Consider the following 12,043-nt stretch of genomic DNA (forward strand, 5'->3'; position numbering starts at 1 on the left):
AATGAAGGATAAGAGTTGAACAGGTTAACGGTCTTACCAAGGCAAACAGCAAGAAAATGGGTATGAATACAATTTCCAATATTTGAATATTTAGGGTTAACAGAAAGGCTGTGATTGACTTTATCAGGAGCTTAATACGACACTTATTCCATAGTGCTGAATTTTAAAAAATTGAGATATACAAAACTTAAATGAATTTCAAGGGGATATTAATGATGCTTCTCCATAATTGAATCATTATTTTTATATTGATATAATAATCATTACTTTTACACTGCTATACTGAACATGTATCGAACTCTATTAAAAAGTATATTGGCAAACACTAGTGAAAGAAATGTCAAGCATCAACACGTACATCTCAGTGTTAAGAAATCCCATGTTTGTAATTAATCATTTGTTTGTTTTTCAATTGTGAGATAATTAATTTCACCCATTATCTGATCAATAACAGGTACGGTCAGCTAATTCATTGCTCAAGACATCTAAAGAGATGCAAATGAGATGCAAAATGGAGCACATTTGTATACCATTTTTTCTTCAGTAAAGGTGGACTAGGGCTGTGTGCACACAGTCACAGTGCCAGAGAGACAGATTTCTTTTTTTTTCTTTTTACTTTTATGCTTAAAAGTAAAAGTGGAGCCCTCTTAAAGCCACTGGATTTAAATACCAAAGAAACGCTATGTAGATGCTTGAATATCTTGGGGCCTGATCCAAAGCCCATTAAGTCAATTGGAGTATCTCCATTATCTTCAACAAGCACTGGAACAGAACCTTAGAACAGAAGGCCTTCAGCAGCATGGCTGTATGAATACTTAAATTGGAAAGGATAATTATACGGGCAGGATACACGGAGAAACTGACAAATAAGAAAACACCAAACTCTAAGAACCTTGGATCCAAGTGGCCAGAAAAACATCATCCCATTAGTAACAGTTTAGCTTCATTTCTTTTTGTTGAATCCAGCATTGTTCTGGACAACCAAACACTGGACACGGTTCATATATGGATATACAGTATTTGATTCTAATTCTAAGCCATCTTGACCAACACTTATTGAAAGCAGTAGCTTAACATATGAGCTAAACAGATTCATGGCACATCACACTGCCTCTCAAACACAGGTAAAATGACCTCTGTTAAGTTTTATACCATGCTGAAACATACTTAAGGCATTCTTATACTTACTTATTATTACTGATAAACTTATTCTAACATGTCTGTGTACCCATTTCTTTTGCACAAAATACTAAAAGATTGCCACCATCTACATTAAGATTTAAGCAGTCAAGACTGAGCTTTTTTAAAAAATCCATTACACTCGATTACTATAACATTCTTGTCCACAACATGTTTGGGTTCTAAAGATTATTATTGCAAAGGTGATGAATTTTAAGGAGCTTCACCCCCAAATATGAAGAGACCACCATGAGGCACAGTGTATCCCTAAGAATGCCATGCTATTGGACATACACTGTAGTTCAAAGGAGGCTAAAATGGTAAATACAGCATGAAGCAGAAGCACAGTAATCAGTAGACTTAGACCAAAGTTACGGTAGCAGATATTAAAATGCACGAAGTGTATTTAGAAATTAATGTAATTAACTCAGTTTTCCTAATCTTAAAGGAAACTTTTATATTATGTTTTTCTTAAACATAAACCGAAGTTCTTTCCAGCAGTCATTTACAATTTAGCTATCTAGAATCTCCACTTCATCTGTGGATTGAGACAGCATGAACTTTGTTTTTTAACAAGTATTTTTTACACATGAAAAACAAAACAAAAACAGCAAAAACCTTTAGCTAACAGCTACTGTGTATTCAATAGTTGGGGGAAATGGTAAGTGGCACATGTGCAGTGGCAGCTTCTCACTGTTTGATACACCAGTGAAAGTTATTTGTGTCTTGGAGAGGGAGATGGCGAAATTGTGTCCCCTCACATAGGGTGAAATTCACTCCTATGTGGAGTAGGCCTGCACAGAGGTAAATTTCACCCATAACATGCAACTGAACCTATGCATCCCTCTGTAAATGGTAAAATATTCAATCACTGGTCATCAAAAAGTATACAGTTAGATTTTCACATGTCTTGCATCTCTCCCAATTTGAAACAGTTAAATAAAACATTTTCTAAGCAATGATTTAAAAATAAAGGGCCAAACTATAATTAGCATCAAAAAATAAAAAAGTCCTCTTATGGCTTTGATCTTCCTTGTGAAGGATAAAAGTAGAAGAGTATTGCCACACTTAAAAAAAATATATGTATATATTCACACTAACAAGCATTACTATTTTTTCCTCTGCTTTTGACTTTGGGTCTTTGCAGTACTTATTAGGGAACCCAAGCATGTGCTGATTCCAGCCAGGTGGAGCAGAGACCCAGCTGCCTCTTTCAGCTCCTCGTCAATTTCTTGACATAACTCCTTGAGAGCTTTCTTGCTAGGCTTACTTTTGTCAGAGGTATCTACACAAGGTTGTGATGCATAGCCACTGTCTCCAAGAGGGTCGTCTTCATAGTCAATGTCCGTATCCACTTCACTATGAAATCCTTCACTGCCATCGCTTTCTGCATGGCTGGTCTTTGAGATAAATTCATACACTTCATCAACAGAGGACAAGGAAGACATACTGGACCTAGATGCACAACATTGTGAAGCCATGCTGCTAGCACTGTAATTGTGATCCTCCTTTGGATCAATATTAGTGGCTGGAGAATTATTTTCTTGCAGATTTATGGAATTGTGATGATTAAATGCACTGCCATAACTCCTCTTCTTGGGCGCCTCGAGAGGTTGGGCCTTCTCACCTATTGAAAGCAAAGATGTATAAGTAAGCAAAATAGCTCAAACTAAAATCTACCATCCCAGTCTGTCCGACTGATGTGCAAAGGTTAGATTTCTAAACTGAGTATTTAGTTTACATAGTTTCCATTTAACAAACACTGAATACTAGAAGATCTTGATATTCAGCAAATCCTGAATATGAATAGTAGTGGTAGAGAAGCGGGCTAGAAGTATAGTGTCTCTAACTATGGAGTGGCAGAAAGCAACCAGACTAATGTAAGAAAGCAGAAATGGGGTCCCTGTAAAACTGGGGAATGTTGGCAGAAGGGGCTGAATCTGCAGGATGGCCACCCTACTGCCTCCCTACCATTTATAAGCTAGCCACAGAGTTTCTCAAGAACTGGTCCGTGGACCAGCATCAGTCCCCGAGATCTTCCTGACACGGTATAGGAAGGCAGCAAGCCGCTCACTGCTATTGAAAAGGTTGAGAAACACTGAGCTAGAATATACCTCACTTCTGAAATTTTCAGCTATAATTTTTTTAGCTTTCAATGAAGGAAAAAACAATGCGTAAAACTGTTTATGCTTACAGTCTAAAATCCTTTGTTCTATGGAAGTATTTAACAGCATCATTGCAGTAGCAGCATCAATATCAGATTCTGTAAAGGAGAGGTAGCAAAAAGTTAGGTTTCATTCTGGGGTGGAGTGGAGAACAAGGAATCCTGTTAAAAAGTAACAACAGCAACAATAATATGCATTTATAGTTGGACACCCAAGAAATTGGAATCATGTGTCAAAGAATCCCAAATAGGCATGACTGCTGTATGCTTAAAAATTAGCTCATGAGCATGAGTGAATGTGACTCGATTAGAACTACCATTGCAGAACAAATCACAGTGTATTTTAGTGGTGAAACCAATATTATAATGTACATTTCTAATGTACATTACCAGAGCTGAAGTCAAGGAAGAGTAGCCTCACATCAGGCATTTTTCTATATGTATGATCAGGCTGCAATGTTATATTTATCTATGAATAATTGCTATTCATAACAATACAAAGAAAAAGATTAGCCATCTGCCACAACAGAGATCTGCCTTAAGCAGCCTTGGAACGTATTCTACAAACTACATGTTTGTAGAATTGCATTAGTTAAATGCAGCACTGAGATTCAACATGGATGAGTAGCATCTTTATATTACTGCAACACAAAGAGCTTTCCTTGCAATATCCATCACGTTACCCACAAGTCAAATGGAACACCCAAGCAGAGATACCAAAGGAAAAAAATTATAAAATTCTTCAATCTACGGAGCATGAAGGTATAAAGAATAAATGGGCAATTGAAGACCTAAAAATAATTAGATAAACAGCATTGCTTTAACTCAAAATTACACATGTAGCTGTAGAAATTCTATCCTATGGACAGCAGGGTGAAATCATCAGTTTCTTGAAGAGCCCAACCACAACACTGGACAGTATTGTAAAACCACTAAACTTACTAACTGGAATCAGAATTAGCTGGGTTAGTAATTAGCTCCCTGCTCACAATGCAAGAGCTATTATTATCATAGAATATCAGGGTTGGAAGGTTTCAGAGTAGCTGCCGTGTTAGTCTGTATCCGCAAAAAGAAAAGGAGTACTTGTGGCACCTTAGACTAACACATTTATTTGACAGGTTTCAGAGGAACAGCCGTGTTAGTCTGTATTCGCAAAAAGAAAAGGAGTACTTGTGGCACCTTAGAGACTAACCAATTTATTTGAGCATGAGCTTTCGTGAGCTACAGCTCACTTCATCAGATGTTTACCGTGGAAACTGCAGCAGACTTTATATACACACAGAAATCATGAAACAATACCTCCTCCCACCCCACTGTCCTGCTGGTAATAGCTTATCTAAAGTGATCAACAGGTGGGCCATTTCCAGCACAAATCCAGGTTTTCTCACCCTCCACCCCCCCACACAAATTCACTCTCCTGCTGGTGCTAGCCCATCCAAAGTGACAACTCTTTACATAATCAAGTCGGGCTATTTCCTGCATAGATCAAGGTTTTCTCACATCCCCCCCACCCCCATACACACACAAACTCACTCTCCTGCTGGTAATAGCTCATCTAAACTGACCATTCTCCAGGTTTAAATCCAAGTTAAACCAGAACATCTGGGGGGGGGGGGGGGTAGGAAAAAACAAGAGGAAACAGGCTACCTTGCATAATGACTTAGCCACTCCCAGTCTCTATTTAAGCCTAAATTAATAGTATCCAATTTGCAAATGAATTCCAATTCAGCAGTTTCTCGCTGGAGTCTGGATTTGAAGTTTTTTTGTTTTAAGATAGCGACCTTCATGTCTGTGATTGCGTGACCAGAGAGATTGAAGTGTTCTCCGACTGGTTTATGAATGTTATAATTCTTGACATCTGATTTGTGTCCATTTATTCTTTTACGTAGAGACTGTCCAGTTTGACCAATGTACATGGCAGAGGGGCATTGCTGGCACATGATGGCATAGATCACATTGGTGGATGTGCAGGTGAACGAGCCTCTGATAGTGTGGCTGATGTTATTAGGCCCTGTGATGGTGTCCCCTGAATAGATATGTGGGCACAATTGGCAACGGGCTTTGTTGCAAGGATAAGTTCCTGGGTTAGTGGTTCTGTTGTGTGGTATGTGGTTGTTGGTGAGTATTTGCTTCAGGTTGCGGGGCTGTCTGTAGGCAAGGACTGGCCTGTCTCCCAAGACTTGTGAGAGTGTTGGGTCATCCTTTAGGATAGGTTGTAGATCCTTAATAATGCGTTGGAGGGGTTTTAGTTGGGGGCTGAAGGTGACGGCTAGTGGCGTTCTGTTATTTTCTTTGTTAGGCCTGTCCTGTAGTAGGTAACTTCTGGGAACTCTTCTGGCTCTATCAATCTGTTTCTTTACTTCTGCAGGTGGGTATTGTAGTTGTAAGAAAGCTTGACAGAGATCTTGTAGGTGTTTGTCTCTGTCTGAGGGGTTGGAGCAAATGCGGTTGTATCGCAGAGCTTGGCTGTAGACGATGGATCGTGTGGTGTGGTCAGGGTGAAAGCTGGAGGCATGCAGGTAGGAATAGCGGTCAGTAGGTTTACGGTATAGGGTGGTGTTTATGTGGCCATTGTTTATTAGCACTGTAGTGTCCAGGAAGTGGATCTCTTGTGTGGACTGGACCAGGCTGAGGTTGGTGGTGGGATGGAAATTGTTGAAATCATGGTGGAATTCCTCAAGGGCTTCTTTTCCATGGGTCCAGATGATGAAGATGTCATCAATATAGCGCAAGTAGAGTAGGGGCTTTAGGGGACGAGAGCTGAGGAAGCGTTGTTCTAAATCAGCCATAAAAATGTTGGCATACTGTGGGGCCATGCGGGTACCCATAGCAGTGCCGCTGATCTGAAGGTATACATTGTCCCCAAATGTGAAATAGTTATGGGTAAGGACAAAGTCACAAAGTTCAGCCACCAGGTTAGCCGTGACATTATCGGGGATAGATCAAATCCGCACAGACACACCCCTGGAACCCCGACCTGGGATATTCTGTCTACTACCCAAGATCCATAAACCTGGAAATCCTGGGCGCCCCATCATCTCAGGCATTGGCACCCTGACAGCAGGATTGTCTGGCTATGTAGACTCCCTCCTCAGGCCCTACGCTACCAGCACTCCCAGCTACCTTCGAGACACCACTGACTTCCTGAGGAAACTTCAATCCATCGGTGATCTTCCTGATAACACCATCCTGGCTACTATGGATGTAGAAGCCCTCTACACCAACATTCCACACAAAGATGGACTACAAGCCGTCAAGAACACTATCCCCGATAATGTCACGGCTAACCTGGTGGCTGAACTTTGTGACTTTGTCCTTACCCATAACTATTTCACATTTGGGGACAATGTATACCTTCAGATCAGCGGCACTGCTATGGGTACCCGCATGGCCCCACAGTATGCCAACATTTTTATGGCTGATTTAGAACAACGCTTCCTCAGCTCTCGTCCCCTAAAGCCCCTACTCTACTTGCGCTATATTGATGACATCTTCATCATCTGGACCCATGGAAAAGAAGCCCTTGAGGAATTCCACCATGATTTCAACAATTTCCATCCCACCACCAACCTCAGCCTGGTCCAGTCCACACAAGAGATCCACTTCCTGGACACTACAGTGCTAATAAACAATGGCCACATAAACACCACCCTATACCGTAAACCTACTGACCGCTATTCCTACCTGCATGCCTCCAGCTTTCACCCTGACCACACCACACGATCCATCGTCTACAGCCAAGCTCTGCGATACAACCGCATTTGCTCCAACCCCTCAGACAGAGACAAACACCTACAAGATCTCTGTCAAGCTTTCTTACAACTACAATACCCACCTGCAGAAGTAAAGAAACAGATTGATAGAGCCAGAAGAGTTCCCAGAAGTTACCTACTACAGGACAGGCCTAACAAAGAAAATAACAGAACGCCACTAGCCGTCACCTTCAGCCCCCAACTAAAACCCCTCCAACGCATTATTAAGGATCTACAACCTATCCTAAAGGATGACCCAACACTCTCACAAGTCTTGGGAGACAGGCCAGTCCTTGCCTACAGACAGCCCCGCAACCTGAAGCAAATACTCACCAACAACCACATACCACACAACAGAACCACTAACCCAGGAACTTATCCTTGCAACAAAGCCCGTTGCCAATTGTGCCCACATATCTATTCAGGGGACACCATCACAGGGCCTAATAACATCAGCCACACTATCAGAGGCTCGTTCACCTGCACATCCACCAATGTGATCTATGCCATCATGTGCCAGCAATGCCCCTCTGCCATGTACATTGGTCAAACTGGACAGTCTCTACGTAAAAGAATAAATGGACACAAATCAGATGTCAAGAATTATAACATTCATAAACCAGTCGGAGAACACTTCAATCTCTCTGGTCACGCAATCACAGACATGAAGGTCGCTATCTTAAAACAAAAAAACTTCAAATCCAGACTCCAGCGAGAAACTGCTGAATTGGAATTCATTTGCAAATTGGATACTATTAATTTAGGCTTAAATAGAGACTGGGAGTGGCTAAGTCATTATGCAAGGTAGCCTGTTTCCTCTTGTTTTTTCCTACCCCCCCCCCCCCCAGATGTTCTGGTTTAACTTGGATTTAAACCTGGAGAATGGTCAGTTTAGATGAGCTATTACCAGCAGGAGAGTGAGTTTGTGTGTGTATGGGGGTGGGGGGGATGTGAGAAAACCTTGATCTATGCAGGAAATAGCCCGACTTGATTATGTAAAGAGTTGTCACTTTGGATGGGCTAGCACCAGCAGGAGAGTGAATTTGTGTGGGGGGGTGGAGGGTGAGAAAACCTGGATTTGTGCTGGAAATGGCCCACCTGTTGATCACTTTAGATAAGCTATTACCAGCAGGACAGTGGGGTGGGAGGAGGTATTGTTTCATGATTTCTGTGTGTATATAAAGTCTGCTGCAGTTTCCACGGTAAACATCTGATGAAGTGAGCTGTAGCTCACGAAAGCTCATGCTCAAATAAATTGGTTAGTCTCTAAGGTGCCACAAGTACTCCTTTTCTTTTTACATTTATTTGAGCATAAGCTTTCGTGAGCTACAGCTCACTTCATCGGATGCATGCACTGCATCCACTGCATGCATCCGATGAAGTGAGCTGTAGCTCACAAAAGCTTATGCTCAAATAAATGTGTTAGTCTCTAGGGTTGGAAGGGACCTCAGGAGGTCATCTAGTCCAACCCCCTGCTCGAAGCAGGACCAATCCCCAACTAAATCATCCCAGCCAGGGCTTTGTCAAGCCTGACCTTAAAAACTTTTAAGGAAGGAGATTCCATCACCTCCTTAGGTAACCCATTCCAGTGCTTCACCACCCTCCTAGTGAAAAAGTTTTTCCTAATAGCCACCTAAACCTCCCCCACTGCAACTTGAGACCATTACTCCTTGTCCTGTCCTCTTCTACCACTGAGAATAGTCTAGAACCATCCTCTCTGGAACAACCTCTCAGGTAGTTGAAAGCAGCTTTCAAATCCCCCCTCATTCTTCTCTTCTGCAGACTAAACAATCCCAGTTCCCTCAGCCTCTCCTCATAACTCATGTGTTCCAGACCCCTAATCATTTTTGTTGCCCTTCGCTGGACTCTCTCCAATTTATCCACATCCTTCTTGTAGTGTGGGGCCCAAAACTGGACACAGTACTCCAGATGAGGCCTCACCAATGTCGAATAGAGGGGGACGATCACGTCCCTCGATCTGCTAGCTATGCCCCTACTTATACATCCCAAAATGCCATTGGCCTTCTTGGCAACAAGGGCACACTGCTGACTCATATCCAGCTTCTCGTCCACTGTCACCCCTAGGTCCTTTTCCGCAGAACTGCTACCTAGCCATTCGGTCCCTAGTCTGTAGCTGTGCATTGGGTTCTTCCGTCCTAAGTGCAGGACCCTGCACTTATCCTTATTGAACCTCATCAGATTTCTTTTGGCCCAATCCTCCAATATGTCTAGGTCCCTCTGTATCCTATCCCTCCCCTCCAGCGTATCTACCACTCCTCCCAGTTTAGTATCATCCGCAAATTTGCTGAGAGTGCAATCCACACCATCCTCCAGATCATTTATGAAGATATTGAACAAAACCGGCCCCAGGACCGACCCCTGGGGCACTCCACTTGACACCGGCTGCCAATTAGACCTGGAGCCATTGATCACTACCCGTTGAGCCCGACAATCTAGCCAACTTTCTACCCACCTTATAGTGCATTCATCCAGCCCATACTTCTTTCACTTGCTGACAAGAATACTGTGGGAGACCATGTCAAAAGCTTTGCTAAAGTCAAGAAACAATACATCCACTGCTTTCCCTTCATCCACAGAACCAGTAATCCCATCATAGAAGGCGATTAGATTAGTCAGGCATGACCTTCCCTTGGTGAATCCATGCTGACTGTTCCTGATCACTTTCCTCTCATGTAAGTGATTCAGGATTGATTCTTTGAGGACCTGCTCCATGATTTTTCCGGGGACTGAGGTGAGGCTGATTAGCCTGTAGTTCCCAGGATCCTCCTTCTTCCCTTTTTTAAAGATTGGCACTACATTAGCCTTTTTCCAGTCATCCGGGACTTCCCCCGTTCACCACGAGTATTCAAAGATAATGGCCAATGGCTCTAATGGCTTTTCCACCAAATATTTAGTGGAAAAGGTTTCTGTATGTCTGTCCTATTCTATGCTATTTCAGGGCATCTTAAATGTTTTTTAAGCAGAGGAAAGCAATAAATGAGCCTTTTACAGACATTCTCTCCCTGATCTTTTTTCAGCAGCATAACAGAATCAGAAACACATTTCTCTTGTATGGCGCACGAGTCAGACAAAAGGAGAGCACCTGTTTATGGTATGAGGGTTTCAAAGTGTATGAGGGGTTATCAGCACCTGTTTATAGTATGAGGTTTACAAGGTGTTTCGAAGGTGGGAACCCCCTATGAAGTACCCTGGGTGTCTCACAGAGGGAGAACACATAGTGTAAGCATGTATGGGGAGTGGTGGACTGTGAAATGTATTGGGAGCAATGCCTGGGAAAGGAACCTTTATGGGGGAGAAGAGAAGAGAAGCTGGCTACTCAGAGTTTTCCCCTGTTAACCATCTGTTGAAGTTTGAACTGGTGGTACACAGCAGCTCATATGGCTCTTTGTTTTTCCTGATGGCAATACTATTACTAATTATTATTAAATGAACAGCTATCATCCTTAGACATGGGAGTTATATATTTACATTTCAAGAGGAAAATAAACTATCACATTGGGTCAAATTTCTCCATGACCAGTGATGAATTCAGCTTAATTTTTAGGAAGAACATAGTCATGTTTGGGATCACGTACAACAATTTGGATAATTACTAAGATGTCTATGCATTTACAAAGCTTTTCTTAGAATTCACTTCACAGAAGGCCCTGAAAGCCAGCCTGATACTATTTCAGGAAGGGGGGATTAAGCTTCTGTTTTCAGTGCTAACTATAGAACATATACATTTTTCACTTAAAATACATTTCCCATTTAAAATGGGAGAATGCTAAAACAAAATTCTGTACAGTCTGCCTACTGCTCATGAAATTTTTATTCTTTTCCTTTCCAAAATGATGCTGGCAGCAACACAACCACTGAATTTACAGATCTTATGAAACCAACAGACAAAAAAAGTTGTGAACTATTATTTTGCTCCATTATCTTGATCAGGAAGTGAAATGTTCAGAATTATCACTTGTTGCCAGACATTTTCTTTTAGCATATGATGTTGGTATATAAAAACCACTTTATTAAATTACAAGGAGCTATAAACAAGACAGAACAAGACAGTTCAAGACAGAACTACCTGTGAGCATGGTTTCTGCATCTCAGTACCCCAGTGCAGAACTCATGAGTCGCAGTTCTTTCTTTCACCTTGCAAGCAGCTCTTCAGGTCACCACTAACGTATTTTGGCTTGCTCTGTCTTGCTGCAATATACTTTCCCAAATTTATGCTTCCCCAGCACCATGGCTAAAGAACACACTAAAAGAAGTCTTCAGTCTCAACAACAGCTGCCTCCTAAGACCCAGGGAACACTAATGGCTTGCCTCTAACAGAGAGGATTTTCTGAACTGCTGTACGATATGTAGAAATTCAATTAGAACTGATACAAATCCTTGATACATCAAATTGGAATGACTAAAATCAAATTGGAATGACTAAAATCAGAGGTGATGCATTGGGGGGGAGAAAGCGGGGCCACATGCCCCCCGCCCCCAGATTTCTCTCAGAGTTTGTTTATTTTTGTGGGGGTGTGGGTCAAAATACGTCATCCCCCCATCAACAGTTTTCATTGTCTCTTACTAGCAATCCCAAACCTGTATTCGGCACATCAGAACAGTCATTTAAAAAAGAGTGAGATACAGAATTCTATTCTACAGCAAGCCCTTGGGATACTTAGAGCAAACATGTCTATCTTTTATTCCCTAGAGCAGTGGTTCCCAAACTTGTTCCGTCGCTTGTGCAGGGAAAGCCCCTGGCAGGCCAGGCCAGTTTGTTCACCTGCCGCGTCTGCAGGTTCGGCCGATCGTGGCTCCCAGTGTCCGCGGTTTGCTGCTCCAGGCCAATGGGAGCTGCTGGAAGCGGTGGCCAGTATGTCCCTCGGCCCGTGCCGCTTCCTGCTGCTCCCATTGGCCTGGAGCAGTGAACCGCGGCCACTGGGAGCCA

At 42.3% G+C, this 12,043-nt stretch overlaps 1 protein-coding gene across 15 annotated transcripts in view; it reads right to left on the reverse strand.

Moving 5' to 3' along the window:
• Positions 1-1,137: 1,137 nt before the first annotated feature.
• FOXN2 (forkhead box N2) overlaps positions 1,138-12,043 on the reverse strand; it is a 134,365-nt gene continuing 123,459 nt past the window's right edge. For 12 of the 15 annotated variants that reach the window (XM_073339249.1, XM_073339243.1, XM_073339245.1 and 9 more), the window contains 2 exons: positions 3,374-3,442; positions 1,138-2,806 (listed from right to left, as the gene is read on the reverse strand). In XM_073339249.1, coding sequence (XP_073195350.1) covers positions 2,289-2,806; positions 3,374-3,442 — 587 coding nt within the window. In that variant the 3' untranslated portion in view covers positions 1,138-2,288. Of the gene's footprint in view, positions 2,807-3,071; positions 3,443-12,043 lie in introns of those variants that run through there. The other 3 variants (XM_073339252.1, XM_073339253.1, XM_073339255.1) reach the window with 3 other exon arrangements.

This window comes from Lepidochelys kempii, chromosome 3 (assembly GCF_965140265.1).
Source record: "Lepidochelys kempii isolate rLepKem1 chromosome 3, rLepKem1.hap2, whole genome shotgun sequence".
Lineage (NCBI taxonomy): Eukaryota > Metazoa > Chordata > Testudines > Cheloniidae > Lepidochelys > Lepidochelys kempii.